The sequence below is a fragment of the Coturnix japonica genome, chromosome 2 (assembly GCF_054131305.1).
Source record: "Coturnix japonica strain WE chromosome 2, WE-NBRP24, whole genome shotgun sequence".
NCBI lineage: Eukaryota > Metazoa > Chordata > Aves > Galliformes > Phasianidae > Coturnix > Coturnix japonica.
The window spans coordinates 63325968-63349483 of record NC_140664.1 but is presented as its reverse complement, the minus strand read 5'-3'; the positions used below and the strand labels follow the sequence as shown (position 1 = coordinate 63349483).

Genomic DNA, 23516 nt, shown 5'->3' with positions numbered 1-23516 from the left:
TGCATAGACATGAAAGTTCTTTTACAAAACTACAGAAATAAGCTGAGCCAAATTCCAAGGTCAGCATTCACCTTACACAGTGCTAGACATCTACAGACAGGACACCTAGATCACAGCTAGCTGCCTATACTCTTTAAACCCAAAGAAAAAGAAAGACTTCTGGGGCAATGATTAGCAGACGTGAAGTGAAACAAAAGGAAATTCTACCCCAAAAGTGTATTAAGCATGCACAAGTGCACCATTAAATGCAGAACCTCAAATTTCTTTCCTTGAAGCCTCTCAGTTAAAGACTTCAAGTGCTATTTGTAACTCAGCTACAGGATACAAACTCAATTTCAACAGCCATTAAGAAAAACAAGGGGAGCAATTACTACTTTCATTGGTGGCAGGAGCTGCAAAAATTATGTATTGGGAAAAAATATCCCAAGTGTCTGCAATGGCTTTAGCAGTATTCTTCCATCATATTAATTTGACAAGGCACAGGAAATAGAAACAAGACCATAATTGAGATACCACTTTCACTTTGGGCCAGGACTAATGAATTGTAACACAATGCTAAAAGTCTGCAAGAAATCCAAAAGACAGACAAAAGTTCCCATTATGGAGCTTACTTTTACAGAAGATTTGTAAGTGGGAACAAAAAAACAGGAGACTGTAACCAGAAATACTTAAGGAACAAAATCACTCCTAGCTCAGGTATGTCTAGACATTTATTTTCAGTTCTTCAAAAGCATTTTACTCCTCAAAAATAAGTGCTATATCTTATAAGTCTAGCAGAAAAAGCCTACCTTATGTCTAAAGTGAAGAACAAGATCCCGAGGAGATAGACCTGAGACACCAAAGGAACAGCAATTAATCCAGTTTAATAGCTAGTAGAAATAGTAGCACTAATTCCTGTCAACTTTTTGAGGGGTAGGGAGGTATGCTCCATTATGTATTCCATATGAACCTTGGTTATTTCAGTAGCTGAATTCATAGTACCTTCTCTGCTTTGTGCAGGTGAAACAGTTAAATTACAGCGGAGACAATAACATGATTAGTCACGTGCTGAGTTACTCATGTTGGCTGCAACAGCATTATGGAAACGCTAAACTAAATCCCACGTTGTGCTTTCAAAAAAACAGACAGCAGTCAGAATAAAACAGATTTCCCAAACAAGAGACAAAAGATCCAGTACCCCAAAACATCATCTATAAATTAAGAAAGTACTGTTTTCCAAAAACAGCTAAGCAGACATTTGTCAGACTGACCGGTCATTAAGTATGATGACTGTTAACCGACAACTAACTTCTATTAACTAATGCAGCACTGCATTTATTTGGTATTTATTTAAATCCATAAAGAAAAGCATAACATAATACTGTTCAGACACACTGGCCTCTACACTTAATCTGTTCATGCACATAAGCAAATTAGCTAAGGAAGGGAAGATGTTGATGAGTATAACATTAACCCTGCCACTTGTACAAAAAAAAACAACTTACCAAGATAAACTTGTGACCCTTCTAACGAAGTCCCTCCCAAGGAACTATTCATGTGATCATAAAGTTCCTGTAAAAATATGAACAAAAGTGCACGCACAAAAAAATAAAATGAGGTCATTAATGGTACACAGACATACAATATCCAGTATTAAAAAAAAAAAAAATTAGCCTTATTGAAGGATTTTAATGGCTTTCTTTAGAAAGAAATTCAAATTTCATTAAGAGTCAATGGAGATACAGGTTGAATATCATGGTCATTCTTCTATTTCAATACATATCAAATTCATAATCTGTTGCGAGGGTCATATAGGTCCTCTAAGGTATTAGAAGAGCTGAATAGCTGAATGACCTATGAAAATGAAATATCTGAGCAAAACCACTAACTAAAAACACCGAAGTCTGTAGCTTTACACTGAAGGCTTTGTTCCATATAGTTATTACTTAAAAGTTACCTTTAGAATTGAAATTTGTGAGAAGTCTTTTTCTTCAAAATACGCGTGAGTAATGAGCTGCAGCTTTGCCTGAAGTAACCCATACAAGGGCTTGAAAGGAAAACAAATACAAAAAACAAGTGAAAAAAAAATTAGTTGTTTTGAACATCAGTCTTCTCCCATTCCAAGCTTGCAATATAGTTACTCATACACACAGAGTTCATGTGAGGAAAGTGTTAGATGCGAATTCTTAGCTGCTAACTTGCAATATCTTTCACCTGTGCTCATTTTAAATCACAGAATCACCAACGCTGGAAAAGACCTACAAGATCATCCAGTCCAACCATCCACCCCCCATCAATAGTTCTCCCTCAAAAGAATATAATATTTCAGTGATCTTGAAAGCTCTTTCATGGCTGATAATAGCCACTCCCTCAAAAATAACACCTATACTCAAACTCCTATTATATATGAAGAATTAGTAGTGCTTAAGAATCAGCAACAATTTAAAAAGCAACATATTCAGAGCCAAAAGTTCTAGAAAAGAATACAGAAAACAAATATTTAATATGTTATTTAAGAGTGTTTTGAGATTTGAACAGTCTTACCAGCTGACTGAGAACACAGACACTTTTCTGCACCGTTTCTCGGGTGATGTCTGCTTGTCGCACTTTTAATGCCTAAGAAACAGAAGTATAACAGCATATTTGCCTAAACACACTTCCAAAAATAACTGTTTCACAGGTCAAGATGCCACATATTCACTATGTAAACAAAATCCTAAGCTTTTCTGCCTTACAGTGGTGGAATACCCAAGTCACATCAAAGCACGTTTTTACCCATTACAGTCATAACACTGATTCTGCAGTTTTGTTTTCAACTCACTGAGAACAGCATAAATCCAAATACAGCTGTAACGACAGGCAGAGGACTGTTTGAAAGGCACTACTATGAGTAGATAGACCTGGAGTAGACCAGAAGAAGCCCTGGAAAAGTGGCACCTAATGGCATCTAATGCAGGGCAATGTACCGGGAGAGAAGCAGCCAAACAGTTAGCTCTTCTCTAAGAATGAATTATCTATGAAAATGAACTGCACTGTAAAGTCTTTACCTGGAAACAGTATACTTTATACTCAAGAATTTTCTCTAAGCCATTCATAAAATAAAGGAGGTATTATCTCTAGGAGGAATTCCATTTTCAGCCTAACCAAATGGCTCCAGTAGTCAAGAGTAAAACTAGAAAAGGCAAGGGCAGAAATGCAGTAGTGATTCCTCTAATTGCACAAAACAGTAAGTGTGTGGATTGCGGCCCACACATCAGAAAGCCAGATGGAAAGGGTGCTTGAGTTGTTATATGAAACACACACTGTTTAGTATTCTACTTTCTCTAAAGAGTACAATTTAAACAATCATTTTAATCTGTTAGTGAACACTATAAACTTGAAATCAAGACACAATAAAGCCACGTTAAAATAACTGTACAGTTAAATAGAGCAAGACTAATCACAGAACAAATGTAAGGACTGGCTTTAAAGATGGTGAATAAACTAAAATCAACATTTAGGAAATGATAGTTCTCAAGTTCCATAGTTACCCACTGTGTCCACTTTCATAGAAGGATTTAAAAGTAAGTCAATCATGTAGATTGAATGTTGGTGTTAATACAAGCCACTGAATTTCAGAGTTATTAGTGCATTAAGTCTATTACTTCAGTAATATTATCCATAGCTTGTAAAGTTACCTTTGCTTCAATCTGCCTATAGCAAGAGACACCATATACTGTGGTTCGGTCCCCACATCTTGGCGGCAAATGGAAAAACACAGTATCTGTGAAAAAGAAAAGAATGCCCCATAAGTCACTAACAAGAGTAGTTTACTTGTCACTTTTACTTTCTTTATAAAAAAGTCATTGCTGAAATACTGGTGCATATATTTTCAGAGGTTTTGGAGAGGAATACAAAACAGTTATCAATAAAGCTATGCTTGAACCCAAATTAGAGTTTCCAAATTGCATGGCAGAACCTTCAGCATTACTAATGTGGATGTTCTGATGGCAGCCTCATATTTACCCTAATTGAGCTCCTTTCTAAGCCCAGTGAGAGATGTTCAGAAGCAGCTGTTGACAGCACAGAAGCGCCACTGAAACCAACAGCCATTCAGCTTTTCCTGCTCAGTAATAAGAATAAAGACAAGGCATTGGAAGTGAAGGCCCACAGAACTGGTGGGACAGAGCATACAGCAGGACTGCAATGCCCTTAGGAAGTGAATTGCAATGAAGGTAGGAAAACAAAACAAGGACATATACAGCTGAAAGGTTAGATTTGCTGATACCCTTGCTAAGGCAGATACAAGGTATGGCACTACTATGCTAGTAAAAGCTGTCTATTCACACAGTTCTAAGATCCACAGAATCACAGGGGTTGAAGGGATCTCAAAGAGATCACCGACTCCACCCCCCTGTTAAAGCAGGGACCCTACAATAGGTTACATGGACAGATATCCAGACAGGTCTTGAATACCTCCACAGTAGGGGAATCGACAACCTCACTGGGCAGTCATGTCACCCTTACCGTAAAGTTCTTCTGCACATTTGTATGGAACTTCCCACATTCACGTTTTAGGCCATTACTTCTCATCCTATGACTACACCACAGAGGAGAACCTGGCCTCATCCATTTGTCCCCTACCTCCCATTCAATATTTACAAACATTAATCAGATTCATCCCTCAGTCTTCTTTTCTCCAGGCTGAACAGACCCAGGTCTCTCAGCCTTTCCTCATGTGGGAGATGCTCCAGGCCCTTTATCATCTTTGTGGTGGACTCCTTGCTGGACTTCTATGAGATCAGTGTCATTTTGAACTGAGGAGCCCAGAACTGGACACAGTTGCCTAAATATGGCCTCACCAGGGCAGAGTAGAGAGAGGGGATCACCTCCCTTGACCTGCTGTTCAACAGAACACAAAATCATTTCACTGTGTGAGTATAATATGAAAAAGAAAAAATAACAAGAATGAGGCTTATGCCATGAGATATATATACCTACATACACACACACACAGGCTACTACTGCCAAAAGTTGCTAAGTCATAAGTAAAGGAAAGAAAAAATAATATGATGATTGTTTGACTATCAAAAAGTATCATAAAACCTGTTCTGAAATCAAATAATACAAAGGAATTGTTGACTTATAACAAACTGAACAGAACAGATAACTTCATATGCATCAAGTCCAGTGGAAAGAGGAACTGTGTGTCAAAAAACTATTCCCTTGAATAAGTGTGGAGATATTTCCTGTACCTCTTTGCAAAAACGTAACTGTCAGTGCAAGTTAGTTATAAGCTCTGAAGGAAACAGAAATGTAGGAATAGTTGTTTTGTGTTTACAGGAAATTTATCTGAAACAGATTTGTTCATTTCAAGTTCATGTGCATTTCTGCCTATAAACCACAGAGCTCTATACCCACTTTGTTGTCACATTTTGCCTATTTTTTCACTTGCAAAAAACACATGCTGATAATCTCCTAGTGCAGCAATTAAACTGCTCAAAGTTAAACATTAATCAAGATGATGCTGCGTCAATGAGGAACAGACAACTGAGGCTACATAGAATTTTCCTAGCTTTGAATGTAGCATACTGTTCGTTACATACATAGCAATGCAGAAACATAACAAAAATTATGACCTAGAACAGTCAGAGATACGTTTATGGCTGCTACAAAGTGGCTTCAAAGTGAAAAGTACCACTCTGTCTTTCCATTCTGCTGACAAATACACTAAAGGTCCTGCCTTTCAGAATGTCATTCTATAGACACAGAATGACATGTACAATCACTAGAAGTTAGTGGAAGAATCAGATATATAATGCATATGTCATACATTACAAAGCTTAATCGTAGAGCTTCATTTTGTCCTTATCTCAAAACTTGCTTAGGTTTAACTCAAGAATTAATCCATGCCTCAGATAATGGCTTGAAAGAAAGCTGGCAGCCTTTTGCACTAGAACAGCGTAAACTTTAAAGTGAATTTTTGACATCTGATTTCTTCACGCAGGAAATACACCTTTATGATCTATTTTCATTTTAAACCCTGAAGTTTTGTATCAATTATTCTGCAGCTTAAACAAGAAATACAAGAAATCTAATAGCAAAGAGTATAATTGAACAACTGTTCAGATATTAGGGCTTTTGTTTTGGTTACTGTAGAAGCCTGTAGGAGGCCTCAACACATACAACTTCCTCTCGAGTTTCTTACCTTCTTGGTAGTTGTGAGCACCATCTGGTAAGGCAAGAAATGGCAAATATTTCCATTCCTCTGGTAAACTGTGGCTGTCATGTCCTTCTCCAGGCATCAGAGGAGGGTAGGAGAATTCAACCTAAACAAAGAAACAAAGAGGAAGCGAAGGAAGAACAGATTATTGTTAGCAAGCAAGAAAGCTTCTGTAATTGAGCCTGGCATATTTTACTTTAGTAATGGCATGGAAGTAATGGCTTCCTACTAGCATCCCTTCTCTCTTCAAAGCACCCACGGATGGGTTCATATGCAGTCTGATGGAGGTCCCAGGCAGATTTGACTTCTACGGTGCTTCTATCCAACCTAATATTGTTTCCTCAAGAGATGCACAAAACAGATGTTAAGAAGAGGATGTCACCTTCCCTGTAGGCACATAGCATGCAACACACTGCTGCCCCTGCAATATCAGCAGGGGTCATTGCTGGGGCACATTTTGAAATCAGATTTGGCTTTTCATCATCTCGAGTTCCCATGATGAGTTAGTTAATGCTCTATCACATGCAAGCCTGTATTTCACCCTAGTGGATAATGAATAATATACCAACAGCAAAATACTGTTTAGAAAGATTTTTTTTAATGTCCTTAATCTCAATGATACAGCAAGTTTTCCACATCTACTAGAAATGCCTCCTTTTCCTTTTTAAGAAACCCTGCCTTCCGATTTCACTTTTCATTTATTTGCCTTTTACCACTTTTTCCTAGTATCAGTGACAACCTCTCTATTTCTTGCACTGTAATATTTGTCTACCACGGCTCCTCAAAACTAGCCTTCACTCTATCATCCTTCTTCTGTTTTGTTTTCCTACAGACTTCTGAGTTTCCAGCCACTTTCAGCAAGTCTTTATTTCCAGACATACATATCTTAAATTACTGAACAAAAATCTAAGCACAGGTTTATCAGTACAAGAAACCACTGCAGCATATTGCATCTCCTCTTGGAAGACACTTGGCTAAAACCTACTCAGTTGTAACATGTATAAATGGAAATTCATAACTTGCAGGAAACAAAAAGCACAACAAAACAAGAATGCAAAGTCTTTATGTTAGAAGGATGATAAAGTAACAATACTATGAAAGAAAGATGAAAGCATTGAAGAAATAGAAAATAAGAAGTTAAATTCTTCATCTTAACACATGGTGTCACTCTTTTCACAACTGATGCCACCTGGCTTCCGTGTTCTCACAACACAAACTTTGCTGAAAAACTACTTAACCTTCTTGGTTCTAGCTCATAATAGCTCAGGTGCTATCACATACCTCAAACAACAGGGATTTCTACAGGCTCCAACAGTTCCAAATTCAACACATATTAACAACACCACTGATAATCTTGCTTCATATCAGCCTGTTTCTTTCAAAGGTAAGCATCTTAATACAGGGATTTCTGCATTAACGCATGTAAGTGAGAGAAGATCACAAGACAAAGTAGAATTAAGATTGCTTAAGTGCACTTAAATAATCTATTATATACATAGATGTTATGATACATCTGATTTACATGCAGTAATACCCCTCTCTTTTCCCAAAATGATACATGTAGGGAACTCTGAATTTCCTTAGGAGGAATTCCATTTGTGTAGATTAATAGACTACAGCGTGGGGAAGTACTGCCTCATTTCATGCCAGCTGTGGGAAGAAAAAGGACAATTCAACAGCAAAGACGGCATACAGTGCCCTGGAGAACTTCCTTCTAAACCCGCCTCCAACTTCAAAGTTCCCAGCAATTTCATTTCAAAGCAGTTAAGTTGAACTCTTCTTCAAGTAGTCACCACAGGTGGGAATCACGTCATTCACAAAGCAAAATTCTTACTCAAAACTGAACTCCTCAGAGACTTTAGCAGAAGTGTTAAAACAAACAAACAAAAAAATACAAACAAACTAGAGCCTCCACTCATTTCTTAGTCTTTCAAGTGTCAGGGATCTTCACTATAGCTGGAAATATTGACTTTAACTACCAAAGTGTTCTGATGGCAATATTTTCTGCCTGTTCCAATTGTCTTCTTCCGTATGTATTAAGCTACTGATGGATTTTAGAACTAAAATCAATACAGAATACTGTAACATGACATAAATGTGGACTTCACTGCACAAAGTATTTCAGCTGCTGCAGATTATCAAATTAAAATGCAAAAAAAAACCAAAACACAAAAACCAAAAACTACCAACTCTAAATAACCACCGCATTTCTGGAACTGACATTTGTATCTTTCTGCTACATTAACAGACCTTTTGTTAAGCAGTTCGTATTGCATCCAACAGTTCAGAAGCAAAGCACCTACTAATAAGCAGTCCTTTTTTCTTTGAAGAATAGTCTCAGCAAACTCTTCCAATTCCTTCTCTCTAAAGAGATTTCCTAGCCAGAATAAATTTGCTAGATGTTCACTAACCTGCAGTAAGAAATGATGACTTTGAACAAAGAAAAACATACTTCAGTTCTTACTTCAGGAGCTAAGATGATAGATTTTCTTTGAACAATTGCAGTGATATCATCTCTTACTAGATTACAAGCAGGCAATCAGAAGAAAGGTCAGAAAGACTTGGAAAAAAAAAAGGAATTTCCAAAAGGTATGTGTATGCCAACTATCACATTCAAACATTAGACAGGTAGTTTTCCCTGATATTCAACAAGCTTTTTATTTAGGGCAGGTTGTTTTCCTTATATACAAAGTGTTGCTAAGTGACAGCAGTTGCAGCAAGAGTAAAATCTTTAGTGAACATTAACCAGAGGTAAGTCAACATGCTGGTGAGTCAGTACAAATTACAGACTTCCCATACTCCCCACTCCATTTACAGTCACATATTTGAACTAATTCATTTGAAAGTTAACTCTTCCTACTCAACAGTGTACATTCTCTTCAAATATTTTGAAAGATCTCTCTTCAGAATACAAATAATAATAAGGAATAAGAAGGAATAATAAGAGGAATAAGAAAAATAGGATATTAAATACTGAGGATACTGCTAAGCAGAAATGTCTCCCCCCTCTTCTCATACCCTATAAATTAAAATCACACATGAAAATTGACCTCTCATTTCAAATAAACCAGTATTTGTTCCTCACTCAAAGTTGGGATTTTTGAAGGTTCTTCTTGATACCTTTGACCAAGCATAGACACGTGCAGAGAAAACCAGTGCACCAATGATTTTATCTGAATCACTGAGACAACTGCAGCATGCAGCCAAATGAAACTAGGCATACTGTTCATCCTCCATTAAATCAGATTTATATGACAAACTTTCCCCATGAGCACGGCAGAAACAACAGATCAGGCTCTTCTATCTATAGATCCTATCTTCACTTCCCAGAAGACAGCATTACTGCAGCAGTTCCCATCTAGAAGGCCTGGTAGGGAACTTCCTGCTGGGCATCTCGGTCACTGAAACAAGGTAACCCTCAGCTTTGTTCCTTAGCTCCCTCTGCCCAATGCAGCAGCTGCAGTAAAGCACAACAGCCAGCATCCCACCCGAGCAACCTGCTGCACTCATGGACTAGTAAAGAATATATCCAGCTACTGGTGGCATTTTCTTTCTCCCAGCCCACACCTGGAGCTCATCTCACAAGATGCAGATGGGCATCCTTCCCAACAGGCTCTGCTGAATGCCCTGGTTTCCAGCAGGAGGGAGACCACACATGCTGGCAGGGAGCTGGCAGGGAGCTGGCTGATTGCAACTGAATCACAGGATATTCCCATTTGGGAGGGACCCACAAGGACTACCAAATCCAACTCCTGACTCCACGTAGGACCACCCAAAATTCAAACACTATGTCTGAGAGCAGCATCCAAATGCACCTTGAGCTCCAGAAGCCTGGGGCTATGACCACTGCTCTGGGCAACCTGCTCCATGCCCACCATCCTCTGGTGCAGACCCTGTCCCTCCCCTGACACAGCTCCATGCCATTCCCTCAGCCCTGTCACACAGAGCAGAGCTCAGCGCTGCCCCTCCATTCCCTGTGAGGAGCTGCAGCCGCCATGAGGCCTCCCCACAGCTCCTAATGTTAAGATGTCAAGGCAGCTCCTCATTTCTAGGAAAACTAAGGACAAGAACAGTGGGTATGCTTTAAAAGCATATTTACTCCTCAGTTTAGAAGCAGCCATTATGTATAATCTGTAAAGCACATGTTGCTGAACTGATGGAGTCAAAGTGAGCCGTCACCTTGTCTTATAAGCCAGTGAGCATTTGGGTTCCTTATCACAGGATGTCTGAGGGTCCCGTAGCAGCTCTCAGTTAACACATTCCTTCCGTACAAAGTAGTAGCATTTGATTTAACCCTGAGCACGGACAAACTCAGCTCTCTGCCAAGCACAAGTAGCACTTGTGTCACCTTTGTAGTTACTAGGATGGATGTCATAACACCTATAGAGAACAGACTGACAACAAGGTGAAAGCTAAAGGAAATGACAATGGATGGTGTTAAGTGGTGTTAAGGAACTAACAAAAGGTATTTAGGAAACTTCTCAACTCATATCAGGGCAACTATGAGAAAATTTTATATCCTGTATGGTAATAACTCAAACACAGATCTCTCTTTAAAACCTGAAAAACTAAGCAAAGAAACAAAACAAACAATTACATCAGACCTGGGAACCTTCCTTGAACAACACATACAAAATGGTACATAAATGGGTTACATGGACATGCAAAAAGTCCCACCATTAATTTTACAGAAGAGATTAGAATCTGCGGTATGGTTTACAGAAGTAAAGTGTCAGATACTAACGACACCGGGTACTTTGCAATGCATTGTAAATGCATTAGCATTAGCAGCCTAAGCTAATTTGAGTAGTCTTCCTAATAAAGCTAAAAGGCCTCTGTCAGAATTTCAACCTGCTGTAAGAGCATAAGCTAATCTTCCTATTTCCACTTAGTGCTCAACACGTTATAGGCTAATTTTTGATACTTGTAATCTTTTAATGATGCTAATAGTAACAGACAACGCGCTCATAATGCTCCCTTAAACACTTTCCTACTTCAAGCAGGGAACAGAAACAAAGGAGCTGCTATCATGTTTACAGGCTATCATCAGTAGAGCCAGGAACACAACCATTCAACTAGATTTCAGTGTAGCTCCTTTTCAAGGTACTTTTTGTTGTTCCTGTTAAAGATCCTCATTTAACCACTGCAGAAGATGACCTGTTGCACTATGGTGCTTACTGCACTTCCCCCAAAACCAAAGACACAGGAACTTGAAGAAGACAAGGCACACACAGCACTTACATTGTTATGACAGCGTTAAGCAAATCTAATAGAGGCACAACCTATTTCAGAGGTTGGAAATTCTCTCTTGGAATTGAGGGCTATAATTAAGGATACAAAAGCCTGGAAACACAAGCAATGTTCTAGTTCACAGAAACAGCAGGCTTAACTTGCTCTTTCCTTAGACAGCTCCTCATTCTGCAAATGACTTCACACATAACATGTCAAAAATTCTGATGATATTCTCCTGACCTCTCATATGCTCTCTAGACATAAGTATAAACAGGCCACATGCACTCATTGCTCAGGCCACTGCACATGCTGATTTTCTGCACATCACAATAAGCATTACCTTTCACAGTTAAAGTATTTGAAGCTCTCAAATTACAGGATGAGAACATCCATAATTCAAGAAGGTAAGAAATCTTCTTCCTTCTTCCATCTAAAATATCAAAATATATTCAGATGCTTTAAAAAAAATACATATCAGTTTCATTTATTTGCATACCAGGAATAGAATTTACAGCCAGTCAAGACAGGAAGAACAGTCTTCAAACAGTCCACACAAAACCACTCAAACAAACATTTAAGTCAAGCAATACTCGGGAGAAAGCAAACATGGGGTTTATATCTAGATGTTAAAATACTGGAAAGTATTCCAAAGGTCTTTTAGACAAACATTGGTATTCCAAGAGCATATGCATTTCTGTATTTACAGTAGTCCTCCGTTAAGCGACATGATGAAGCCATTCCCCACGGTGCATAGGAAATGGCAGCTCATGCTGACCTACTGATTACACAGAACAGGCAAACAAAAGTGACCAGCATGATCAGCCCAGGACACACAAGGTACTTCTCTACTGTACAGAGAGAAATTTGTATGTTTAAGTAAATAGAGGCCAATCTGGAACATATTCAAGCATTCTAAAGTATACTCTAGGCCACGCTCACTCATTACAGTGGTGTGCAGAAAAGCCTGGTTTTGTCTTACTGCTTCATAAATGAGAAGCCAGATTATAGGCCATAGCTGGTGACAGTGGAACCTACAGATGGAGACCAAGTTTACACACATTTAACCAGCTCACGGCCTTGTAGCAGAAATAGAGGATCAGGTTTCTTATGGCAGATTAGGTAGTGCAGTAGTAGACTTTTCAAACTCAAGTCAGTGGGGTAACAACAATTGCTGTGCAACTCTTTCCTTTAAGTTCTTCCAGCCTTGCTGAAGTCATTTTTTCTTCCTCTCCTTTTAAAAAGAGCCAGTTTTCATTTTAACCTGACCATCAAAACAAACCATTTTGTCACAGAACTAGCATGTTTTAAGCCTTCCTGCATCGTCAGCCTTATCTCCCTGCCTTGCCTTACATAAATAAAACTTAAGATTCAGAGAGCTCAAACTACAGAGGAGAATTACACCTTACTTCTCTCTACAAAGAGATCACTTAACTCTACAGATGTTCTTCAACACAGCATGCACCAATTTCAGTCAATTTCTGTTCAGATTTCTCGCAGAAGAATGACTTCTATCATATGGTAAATAAGTTACTTTCAAAAAACTAAAGGCATGTAAAGGCAGATCAAGTTCTTTATCTCTCACTGTAATGACAGAATCCTTTCCATTTTATCCTATTGAATCAATAGCCATCACTTCAGCTCCTGAAAACTACCAAGGAACTCAGTACCAAGTACTCCAGAAAAAATGGCATGAACTTTACTGTGAACTACTTTACTGTGGGCTAGAGCTATTACAGCTGAGACACTATGAAGCCAATAATAAAATACTGTGAAACCACTTTAGCCTGTATGGCTTTTTCTATAAATCATCTTGAGACATCTTGCTTGCTCTGTGCTCCTATAACTAAGAACTATACTACACACATGAAAGATGTATATTGTGTAGTGAGGAGCTGAGAAGTGAAGATGACCTGAGCAGACAATTGAAGAATTTAATCTTTTTTTCTTAATGGGTACCAATTTTGCAATTTCTGGCTCTAGATTTGTTTGCTTGCAAAAAATATAAATAGCATTCCACTTGTTTTTATTGGATCTTCAGATAATTTCCTCATTTTTCCTGCATGATTTAAGTAGCAAACTAAACAAACTGATCTAATCAAGAATGAACTGCTATTAAGACAATAAAGGCTAAGAAGGAAAGTAATATAGTCAGCACCTTTTTTGTGGGACCACAATGACCTGGTATCTGTATCAATGAAGCAAAGTTTTCCTCCACAGGGCTCAGTTCATTTGCATCCTGTGTAACTCAAGAAGCATGCAGAAATTATTACCAAATCAAAATACAATGTTTTCTATTTGTGACAACACAGTGAGCAACTACGTGCAATGAATGGATGTGTTTGCTATTCATTTCAGTATGCAACTACTCTTAGTAATACTAAATAGGTATGAATAAAGCAACTTCTTTGGACTACTTTTTAAATATATTAGCCATCTCATTTTAGATAAATGAAAGTCACAACTGAATACTACACAAGATTTCTGCTTTTATTTAAACAAGTGCTGACAAGGGCTCCCATAACAAGTCAGCCTGTACTTACAAAGGAAAGAAACTCATCATAATGCATGCTCCAAGCAAATTATCACTCCCTTCTTTAATAGGCTGGATGCGAGCATGTCAAATACTATAAGGATCTACATTACAGCCAAGCTCTCCTCCCATTCCATAAGCACACTGCCATAACTCCATCTTCCTTTTAGCAAAATGATGAGCAAACAGCACTATTGGAATATTTCCCTGGTACCACAGTATAACTTAATAGCTAATAGGACCTAATGCAGGATTTAGGGACTTGTTAGCAAAAAGAAACAAAAGCAAACAGCTACTCCAGAAGCTCACTCAATACTTTGCTGGAGAAAACTTCTTAAAATAGATTATTTAAAAAAAAAAAAAACAAAAAACTTTAAAAATGCAATACATAACTTTTATACAGCACAAAGCCATCTTCACAGTGAAGAGCAACTCTTGTGTTTAACAATTACGCAGGATACCAAGACTTCAGACTAAAGGTATGTATGGTAAACCTCAATTTTCTTACATAACCGTGCTTCAAAGGGAAATCAGACCCAGAGTATAACAGTGTGTCCTTGAAAGGGGCACACAGAAAGAACATTGTGTTCACACTATGAATCAAGGGGCACGTGGAAGTGGACAAATTCCTTGGATTGCACTCTTTTTTAAAAGAAATGTATCCAGACCTTTTTTTAGCCTATGCAAGAAAAAGACGTTTCAATGAACTGCCAAATCATACAAAATGCTTTGTTGCATTGGTAAGTACTAGACTAGTTTAACCTGTAAGTTAAACAACAGGAATAGCTGTATACTTCAGACAGTCAAAATCTAACCAGAACAATACTTGCCTAAGAATGCATAAGAACCTAGTTACTTGTTACCAACAGCAGAGACCACAATGTCAGGGATCGTTTTCAAGTTACATACCTCTACATACACATCAACGTTACACCACATCTACGTTACACCACATTTACATTATTATCCCCTTCTTTCCAAGAGATAGATTCTGAGGAAGTCAGGCAATGAAGATGCCTATGAACAAGTAATCTGTCAAAATACCTAACTCTGTATGCATTTCTTGGTAACACTACTGAGAGAACACAGATGGAAACAAAGAACTGAAAGGAGTCTTCTCAAGGAAAAAAAAAAAACAAAAACAACAAACCAACAACACACACAAAACCCCCAAACATCACAAGTTTAACTGCTGTTATTACAGGTTATATGATTTCTCACTTCTAAATTCACTAAGTTCAGTCTGTATTACCCTCATTTGAAAGCTGCATTATAACTTTGCTTTTCTATAATTCATTTATCACATCCAATCTATAGCTTGTTCAGTTCACATCCATTTGTTCTCGTGCCAGCTCTGTCTTTTAGATTAAATAGTTATTTTTCCTCCTTATTTTTCACTTTCTGACATTCACTTGGAATACAATCACGTGTAATACAGTGGTTCAATGAGTACTTCAAATACCATTAGCAAACAATCAAAAGAGAAGTCTCAGATCATCAGCATATCTGTCTTCTGCAGACAAACTCAGAACAGAATCAGTGAACTGACTAGCAGAAAAGCAACCTAGCAGAAAACCAACCTACCAAAGCAAAGCTTATTTTTTCATCACCTCAGTTCCCCATTTCAGTTCACCACAGAACTGCTTCTCCTTTGCAGCAGTGGAAAGGTGACAGAGAGAAAAAGGGTAGAATACTCACACACTCACTGAAGTCACTGAAAGCATTAATCTGACTATAGCCTCAAAACTGACTTCATGAGCCTACCCAACCTCTTCTAAGTCATCTTCCTTCCCTAAAACACACTGGCCAAGGACTATCGCTTCCATTTTTGGAAGTGGCAGAGATAATCTGAATCCATTTTAACAGAAGTTGGATCAGAACGTGTATGCAGTGATAAACATTAATATGTTATTATTATGTTATAGGAAAACATTTGTTGCCCCCCTTTCTTCCAAATCACTCCACTTTTGTGGCTTATCCTGGACCACACGCAGTCTTTTTTCTTCTTCCTGAGGTCTTCCAATGTTAATTCCTAAGCATACATTATTACTCATTCTTATTACATGACTTCATTACGCATCCCACTTCCACCATCACAGTATTAACAGTTATCCAGTCATTACATGACATCCCAGTCTTCCTTTGTACCGATGACTCTCCAGGTTTGGTAACTAGTGTTAGATTTGACTATGTACGTGCTGCCATAGCCATTCAGAACACCCCAAGTCAGTCTTGAGAAACACCACTTGCAAGCATCTCTCAGATCAGCAGTTCCCCTTCTGTTGCTGCTTTATGCTCCTCAAACTGATCCTTACCCAATTTCTAGCTCTTGTATTAATTCTCCAGCATTTCCAACTTCAAAATAAATAAATAAATAAATAAATAAATAAATAATTTTGTTGCACTGTGAGATACATTATGAAATTCAAGGCAGATTAGAGCTACTACATCTCTTTTACAGAGAAATTAAATCAATCATTAGCTCGTATAAAAGATGCAGGTCAGTCAGGCATGAGCTATCTTTAGCGAATCCACATAGGTCTCACTCTACTTATTTTCATATTGTTAATTAAATTCTTTCCTTCACAAATTCTCTTGAGCTTTGCGTGCTACTGATGAAGCTCATTAGGCTGTGGCTGTGCATCTCCCTGTCTCCAGTTCTTTTAGGATACATTCGATGTATTTCAGTATCAAATCTGTTTAGGCAGAGGCAGAACACATTAACTAGTCTTGTTCTCAGGGCTCCAGGTTTTTTTTTTTTGGCTTGCTATTGCATCCAACCTGCATCATATTACAACTAGTATAAACTCAGATATAATGAAAGCCACAACCACTTTTGTCTCCAACCTATGTTTTTTAATAAGTGGCCAACAAGAGCGAGGGCACCTTTATAGGTGTTCTTCCTAGGACACTCAATGGTCATTCATCTCTTAGCAGTATTTGGCAAGAAAGCAACTTGCTAAATATTGCAAGCCTTGCAACCCAAGGTGATCTAATTACATCAAGAAACTGATCCCACAAACAGATGCAGGATGCCTTGAGAAGGATGCATTATAAAATCATGCAGATCTCTTGGAAAAATGGATTTAAGAACACATATGATGAATGACCACTCCAAAGCTTTAGCCTCTGTTGTATGGCAATTATTTTTACACATTAACATCCTGAGCTTGTTTAATTTCCTGACGTACTAATAAATATTAACTCTTTGGTACCTTATACAAATGTGATGTTCACATCAGGACAAATTCCTGCTAGTCCTGCAGACTCACTGCAGGTTGAGCCCAACATTAAAGCTATCTACTGTGATAATAAAACAGCGATGTTTGGAGAAGAGCTGGGGAACAAAATCTGATTCCTTCTTTCACTTTAGGGATGGAAAGACCAAGCATTCAAAATTACCCTGGAGCTTCACAACGTTTAAAAACAATCCAGCAATCATGTGATGAGAAGTTATTCATCATCTGAAAACTATTTGCTTTCCTGACCACAGCACGGCCTTCCAAAGTAGAAAACACAGTTTCCTCAGGTTTCTAGATACTGCCCAGTCACAGAACGTGGAATGACTGCAGGAGTTTAAATGCCAGATGTAATTCTTGATGTAAGACTTGAAGAAAAGAGTTTGAATACCAGTCGTTTGATTGGATCAAATGGCATTTTATATACTCAGTCTCAAATAAATAAATAAATAAATCATTCCTGCAACAGCCTCGCCAAGATTAAGTTAGAGAGCAAAGGAGGAAACGCAACGAGAGCACAGAATACCTACGAAACACAGCGGGCCTTGAAGACACACTGAGCGCCGGTAACGCACAGCTGTCGGGTGGCCCCGTCCCCTCCAGACAGCCCCGCGGAACCGCTCCAGCCCGACCCCGGGCCCCCCACAGCCCGCACCGGCGGGGGATCGCAGCAAGGGGCTCGTAACCGGCCCCCAGCCCGCTGCAGGCAGCGCCCAGCCCAGAACCAGAGGCACGCTCCCGGGGCCCAGCGCTCACACCCCTCACCTGACAGCCCTTCTTATGGTGGAAGCCCACTACCACGATATGCAACACCGGGCCCCGCGGAGGGGCGGCCGGCGGCGCGCCCCGCTTCTCCATGGAGCCCGGCGATGGCCGCTCCGGAGGATACCGCCCAGGCCGGGCTGTCGCTCCGCCTCCTGGTGCCGAAGGCCGAAGGGACGGACCCCAACCGACTGCGCTTCCGCAGAGCCCGGCGAGGGGAGGCGGAGCGGGGCCGCCCTCTTCCCCTTCGCCCTGCCCCCAGCCGCGCTGTGTCCCGGCCCGCCCCGCCCTCCACTCTGTGCTCTGTGCGGTAGGCGCCGAGCGGGAGCGTGCGATGAAACTGATATAGGAAAGTGCTTGGTTTTATTAAAATTAGATACATTAGGGGGCAAAAGATAGGCTATAAGGAACAATCCAGAACTAGCAAGCGAATGATAAGAAGGAAGGGTAGAGCTGCAATCAAGCAGAAGCTCTTAGAAATAAAAGAATCCTGCTGGAATTTTCTTTCTCAGTGTATATCTAATAGATACCAATAAAAACTCAGCCATATACCAGAGCTGCTCTCAAACTAACGCCTCCTGTTTTATTATGCTGGCCCATGACATCAGAGGTGGATGTTGGTATGGCAGTAGGGGCTACACCTTCCTGCCGTTATATTCCATTATACTTTGTTGCCTTGTGACCGATGGCAGCAGAAGGGCAGTCAGACAGGCTGCCACCTGACATGGCAGTGTGTATAAACAGGAGTGGAACTGAATTCCCATTGCGGCCGGAGCCCAAAGGAGAACACGGCGGTAGAACGAGCGCTCTGCCTGCCGCTACTCAGGGCTGCGTCCCGCCCGCCACAGCCTCTACTTCCTCAGGAGGCGGCAGCCATTGGCCAGCTCTGGCGGCAATATGGCGGCCAACGCGAGCACCAACCCCTCGCAGCTCCTGCCGCTCGGTGGGCAGCGCTGCCGGCGGGTTCTCGCGTGGGCTCGGGCGGGGAGGGAGGGAGGCTGTGACCGGGGTGGGAGAGGCTGCAACAGGGACTAAATCGGGATCTATAAGCGAGAAACTAAATCGGGATGTAACAAAATTAATTCACCCCTCTTCGTGTTGAGGGAATACGTGCTCCGGGTGTAGCGTTGCTGTTGTTTCCAGTCGGTCGGAGATGATGGAGGGTATCTCTGGGTTGATTGATTTCCTGCAAATACACTAATGCACTTTTGTTGTTTTTAACATCTACAGAGCTTGTGGACAAATGTATAGGTTCTCGCATTCATATCGTGATGAAGAGCGATAAGGAAATTGTTGGAACTCTGCTAGGATTTGATGACTTTGTCAGTATCCTTTGGTGGGTGTTATCTGTGGCCATTAGCTTCATGGGGAGAATCATTTCGTTTATTGTTAAGAACATTAAGCTGTTTGGTATCGGTTTTTTGCTTGTTAGTGGTTTTTGTTTGTTTTTTTTATCGCTAAAATCACAGTTTGGTGTAAAATAAATTGCCCATCTCTATACTGCCCTTGTGAGGCCCCCAGCACAGGAAGGATGCAGAGCTGTTGGAGCAGCTGCAGAGGTGGGCTGTGAAGATGATCAAATGCTTCTGTTGCTGGAGGTGTACAAGGCCAGGCTGAATGGGCCCCATGGCAATCTGATCTAGTGGGTGCAGCCTACCAGCAGCAGGGGTTGCTCTGTATTTGGAACTGGGTGGGCTTTACAGTCCCTTCAAGTTCTATGAAAAGAAATCTGGGCCTTATTTTCCTTGAAACTGAGCTTTCAGATATGGTGTTAGAAGATGTTACAGAATTGTAAGTATTATTTTTGTCTCTCATTGCTATTCAGACTTGGGTTTCCTGAGAAAGAATGCGGTATAAGGTCTGTGCTATCACAGATACTTATAAACTGAGCAGTTTTGAATTGTTATTGAAAAAAATGCCAAGTTTTAGAGGGCAAATCTGTGTCTTTATATGCTGAACAAAAAAATACAGCAAATCTGTTTAGTTGCCAGGTAGCTTTCCCTGCCTAGTGGGTCAGTGCATCAAGATGATGTTGCAGTGTTATTTCCAGTAAATGTCATCTTAATATGTGGACTTGCATTGGTGCAGTAATCAGAACTTTATTCATTGTTGATGATTGCGTGCTCATATTTTTTTTTCTAATATTGCTTCAGTGAGATCACACCTGAAGGCAGAAGAATCACAAAACTAGACCAGATTTTGCTAAATGGAAATAATATAACAATGGTAAGTCATCACTGTAAATAGTCTGCTTGTGTTTCTTTACCTGTAAATCTGATTGAATTCAACTACTTGAGTGGTTTCTAAGGCATATGGTTTATGAATGATGCTGGGAAAGTGATCTTATATTTCATATATTTTATGGTTTAAAATGCATGAAAAGAGGAGCATGGGCATGACTATAGTTTTGTTTTGGTATATGCTTTTTTGGTTTTCATAAGGTGTGTGAGGGAATCTTTGGACGAGTTTGGTTGACAAAGTGGCTTTTGACTCATGAGTGTCTGTGTAAGTCTGTGGGTTGGGATACATCTGCAGTTCATCCATTATGTATAGGTGTGTTTGCAGCAGCTCAGATACTTATAAGCTTGTTAAGTTACTTGACTATTATTAATCATTATCATGTGATGCCGGATGCTCTGGAAAAAAATAATAAGGTGGAGTTTTGTTGGACTATAACAAATCAGAAGCACTTTCTGGTTGTTACTCGCTGATGTGTATAGATCAGTACTGAAACAATACTGTAGTTAGTTGAGCATCACTAAGTGAATTCTGCATCTTTGTAGATACTTTACCACAAAAGCAGACTCACAGTACATCATTTGCTTTCCTGCACAGATGGGTGCAAAATCTGGACTTCCTGCATAAGGCAGTTCATGATTTTGTTAACAAGACAAGTGGAAGGCTGACTTGAGTCTATCTGCTCTGTGTGAATGGGGAATAATCCCCATATTGCTATCTCACCCTTCTGAGTAAAAGCTATTTTGACTTAATTTCAAAACCTTTTCTTGCTTCGGTTATTGTTCTGCATCTTTAATGCATTGTGCATGTTCTGACTTATTGCGTGGGTAAAATAATTATTTTATATTATTATTATTTATATTATTTTAACAAAGGAGTTCCTAAAGAACATACATTTTTTTGTCCTTGTTACTCATTCCAAGGTGAATCTTGAAATTCTACAGTTTGTTTTTAAGAGCATTTCAAGAAGCATTTCTTCAACTGATTCTTCTCCAGACCATTGTTATGCTGAGAAGCTTTTTTGCTCTTCCTGACTTTTAGTGATAAGCAAAGCCGCTATATGTATACATGTAAGACCAAACCTTTCTATAGACAGTAGGAAACAAGCCAGCAAAGTATTTTCCTGTGAATAAAAGACTTAAGAGTAAATATAAAAGGAAATATTAAAAAGGTAAACAAAGGTAAAGGGGAAAAAAGATAAAAATCATTTTACTTATATTTTCTTAATAATGAACAGCAAATGAATAAAAATAGAAAGACCCAGGGTGCTTTTGAGTCAGATTCAGTAATTTTATGGCACAGTTGTAACATGTGCCCTTAAAAAAGGCGCAGGATCTCCAGTCAGAAGCATGGCTGGGTTTTGCTAAATATGCGTACTTTAAGGACCACTAGCTCCTGATTTAAGAGCAATATGCCACCAGATCAACTTCTGCTTTGAAGTCTCTATCTGCTAAAATGTTTTAAAGGAAAAAGTGTCATTTATGAATTTGAATAACTCAAATCCATGATGCTAACACAAAATTATCTTATTCTTTTGCAGCTGGTTCCTGGAGGAGAAGGACCTGAAGTATAAATTGATACAGATGTCATCTATGAAGACATGTTATATGTCATCTAAATAGAGCCTTGGGGGTCTGGGTGGATTTTTGTTGTTGTTTGTTTATTTACACACTTGCAGTTGACATTTGATGAAAAGCAAAGATTTCCTTTTCAGGAAAGGTGCATTGCTAATGCTGACTTTGTAAGTTGAAATCATGACTTTTTTGTAAAGACATACTGATTTGCTCAGAATAAAGGCTTTTGTTTTGTTAAGTGTTGTATTTGGTTATGTAAGTGCATGAGTTTGCAAAAGCTGTTTTTCTATACCATCAACCAGTTTAAAACCATGTTTCAGTTACTGTCAGCTTTCTGGTTTTCAGTTTATTGCATTCATTTATGGCCCAATCCTATATGAAATGCAAGCATATTTCTTAATTGGAATACAAATGACACAAGGCTGGATCCTTTGTTTAAACTCTGTTTCATCCTGTGGCACCAGAAACCATGTGGAAGAGTCTGGAAATGCTTGCCAAGTGAATGCATCTGTTTCTTGCTCAGCAGCCTTTTGGTTATTCCGTGTGAGTTTCAGCCCTCTTGACCACCTTTTGCTTGGTATATACACTTTCCTACAGTAAGGATGCTAATATTATTTTACACATCTGGTCTGAGCAGACAGACCAGACCTTAGTCCATATTTTGCAGTAGAAGGCTGGTAAAACTTTTAAATTCATGTCAGTGATTATTTCTTCTTTACCACTAAGTGGTGCTGTGTGTACAGGTCCTTCTGCTTTGCTATATCTGACAGAAGAGCTGTCTTCTGTTAGCTGGGTTTCAGTCTGACGTACATTGAGAACTTCATGTTTCAGCCTTCGCAGGGGAAAGAGGCTCTCCCTTCTTCAGGGAACGTGCTGCACTAAGACATAATTCTTCTGGATATATCCTCTGAGGTTGCCATCGTTGAACATAAGTGTTACCTTACACTATATACCATTGACACACTTAAAAGATTACTAGTCCATGTAGTACTTCATTTTTAATTTTTTTTTTAAATAAGATTCTATACATATTTTAGTGGATGGATTCTAGTCAGTAGTTTGGAAACATTATTGAGGAGTAGTTTTATTTTGGGAGGCAAAAAGCAGACATTGTTTTAAAAGCAACCTTTCAAAGGGGAAGGTAAACTTGTTTCTTTCAGCAACTAAGCTTTTTCCTGCTGATTACATGAAGGCTCCCAAAGGATGGATGGTGTCACGAGCACTCGGGTACAGCATTTCCACTTGAATTCAAATAATTGGCATGTGTTTGTTAGGTTGCTGATGCCTATAAAAAGCATTTCACTATGGTAATAGTCCCAGGTGACAAAGCGGATAGGTCTGTCGGTTTAATTAAGCCTCTCTTGCATTGCTGATTTTCTCATCCCATCCCCCATCAAGACTATATTAAAAAACCAAGTAATGGGGCCATCTTGAAATAGATATGTTAGTGGGTTTTAAGGCGAGGTGAACTGTTCTTTAGTCTGCCTTCCAGTATGCCTTAAGTGGTTTTTGTTTTGCTTTGTTTTGTTTTTTTGCTGAGCAATTGCTAAATTAAGCTTTGTGCTATTGTTACTTATTAAGGTCTTCATGAGAGAAGAATGAATGAATACATTGTGGTTATATTACTATAGAGAAATAGCAGTTACGGCTAGTAACTATGGCCTTATTATTATAGGAAAGAAACTGAGTTTCAGTGTTCTGTTCATACTGGATACACATTCTTTGCTAGTTACATATAACTGATTATGCACACACTTAGC

The 23516-nt window shown here is 39.3% G+C and overlaps 2 protein-coding genes across 6 annotated transcripts in view; one reads left to right on the top strand and one right to left on the bottom strand.

Annotated features, from left to right (window-relative positions):
- AVL9 (AVL9 cell migration associated) overlaps positions 1 to 18091 on the bottom strand; it is a 31578-nt gene extending 13487 nt beyond the window's left edge. For 3 of the 4 annotated variants that reach the window (XR_014943497.1, XR_014943496.1, XM_015855040.3), the window contains exons 1-7: positions 17948 to 18091; positions 6167 to 6287; positions 3657 to 3742; positions 2524 to 2595; positions 1937 to 2026; positions 1485 to 1551; positions 789 to 829 (exon numbers count right to left, since the gene is read on the bottom strand). Coding sequence is in view for 2 of the 4 variants with exons in the window: in XM_015855040.3 (XP_015710526.2) it covers positions 789 to 829; positions 1485 to 1551; positions 1937 to 2026; positions 2524 to 2595; positions 3657 to 3742; positions 6167 to 6287; positions 17948 to 18040 (570 nt within the window). In the remaining 2 variants the exon portion in view is untranslated. Of the gene's footprint in view, positions 1 to 788; positions 830 to 1484; positions 1552 to 1936; positions 2027 to 2523; positions 2596 to 3656; positions 3743 to 6166; positions 6288 to 11753; positions 11839 to 17947 lie in introns of those variants that run through there. The other variant, XM_085540013.1, reaches the window with a different exon arrangement.
- A 735-nt stretch (positions 18092 to 18826) lies between these two features.
- LSM5 (LSM5 homolog, U6 small nuclear RNA and mRNA degradation associated) lies at positions 18827 to 21994 on the top strand. 2 transcript variants are annotated; one of them, XM_015855042.2, is made up of 5 exons: positions 18827 to 18887; positions 19175 to 19270; positions 19708 to 19735; positions 20098 to 20170; positions 21723 to 21994. In XM_015855042.2, exons 1-5 carry the CDS (start codon positions 18842 to 18844, stop codon positions 21753 to 21755), a joined length of 276 nt encoding a protein of 91 aa, XP_015710528.1. In that variant the 5' UTR covers positions 18827 to 18841; the 3' UTR covers positions 21756 to 21994. The 2 variants fall into 2 exon arrangements, with proteins under 2 accessions (XP_015710528.1, XP_085396151.1); XM_085540025.1 differs by lacking the exon at positions 19708 to 19735 and having other exon boundaries at positions 19175 to 19280.
- Positions 21995 to 23516: the final 1522 nt, after the last annotated feature.

Excerpts from the sequence above, each read along its gene's own strand:
- LSM5 (XM_015855042.2), top strand. The coding sequence starts at position 18,842 with ATGGCGGCCAACGCGAGCACCAACCCCTCGCAGCTCCTGCCGCTCG. Across the intron at positions 19,736-20,097 it reads TTAGAAGATGTTACAGAATT|TGAGATCACACCTGAAGGCA; the intron begins GTAAGTATTATT and ends ATATTGCTTCAG. Across the intron at positions 20,171-21,722 it reads ATGGAAATAATATAACAATG|CTGGTTCCTGGAGGAGAAGG; the intron begins GTAAGTCATCAC and ends ATTCTTTTGCAG.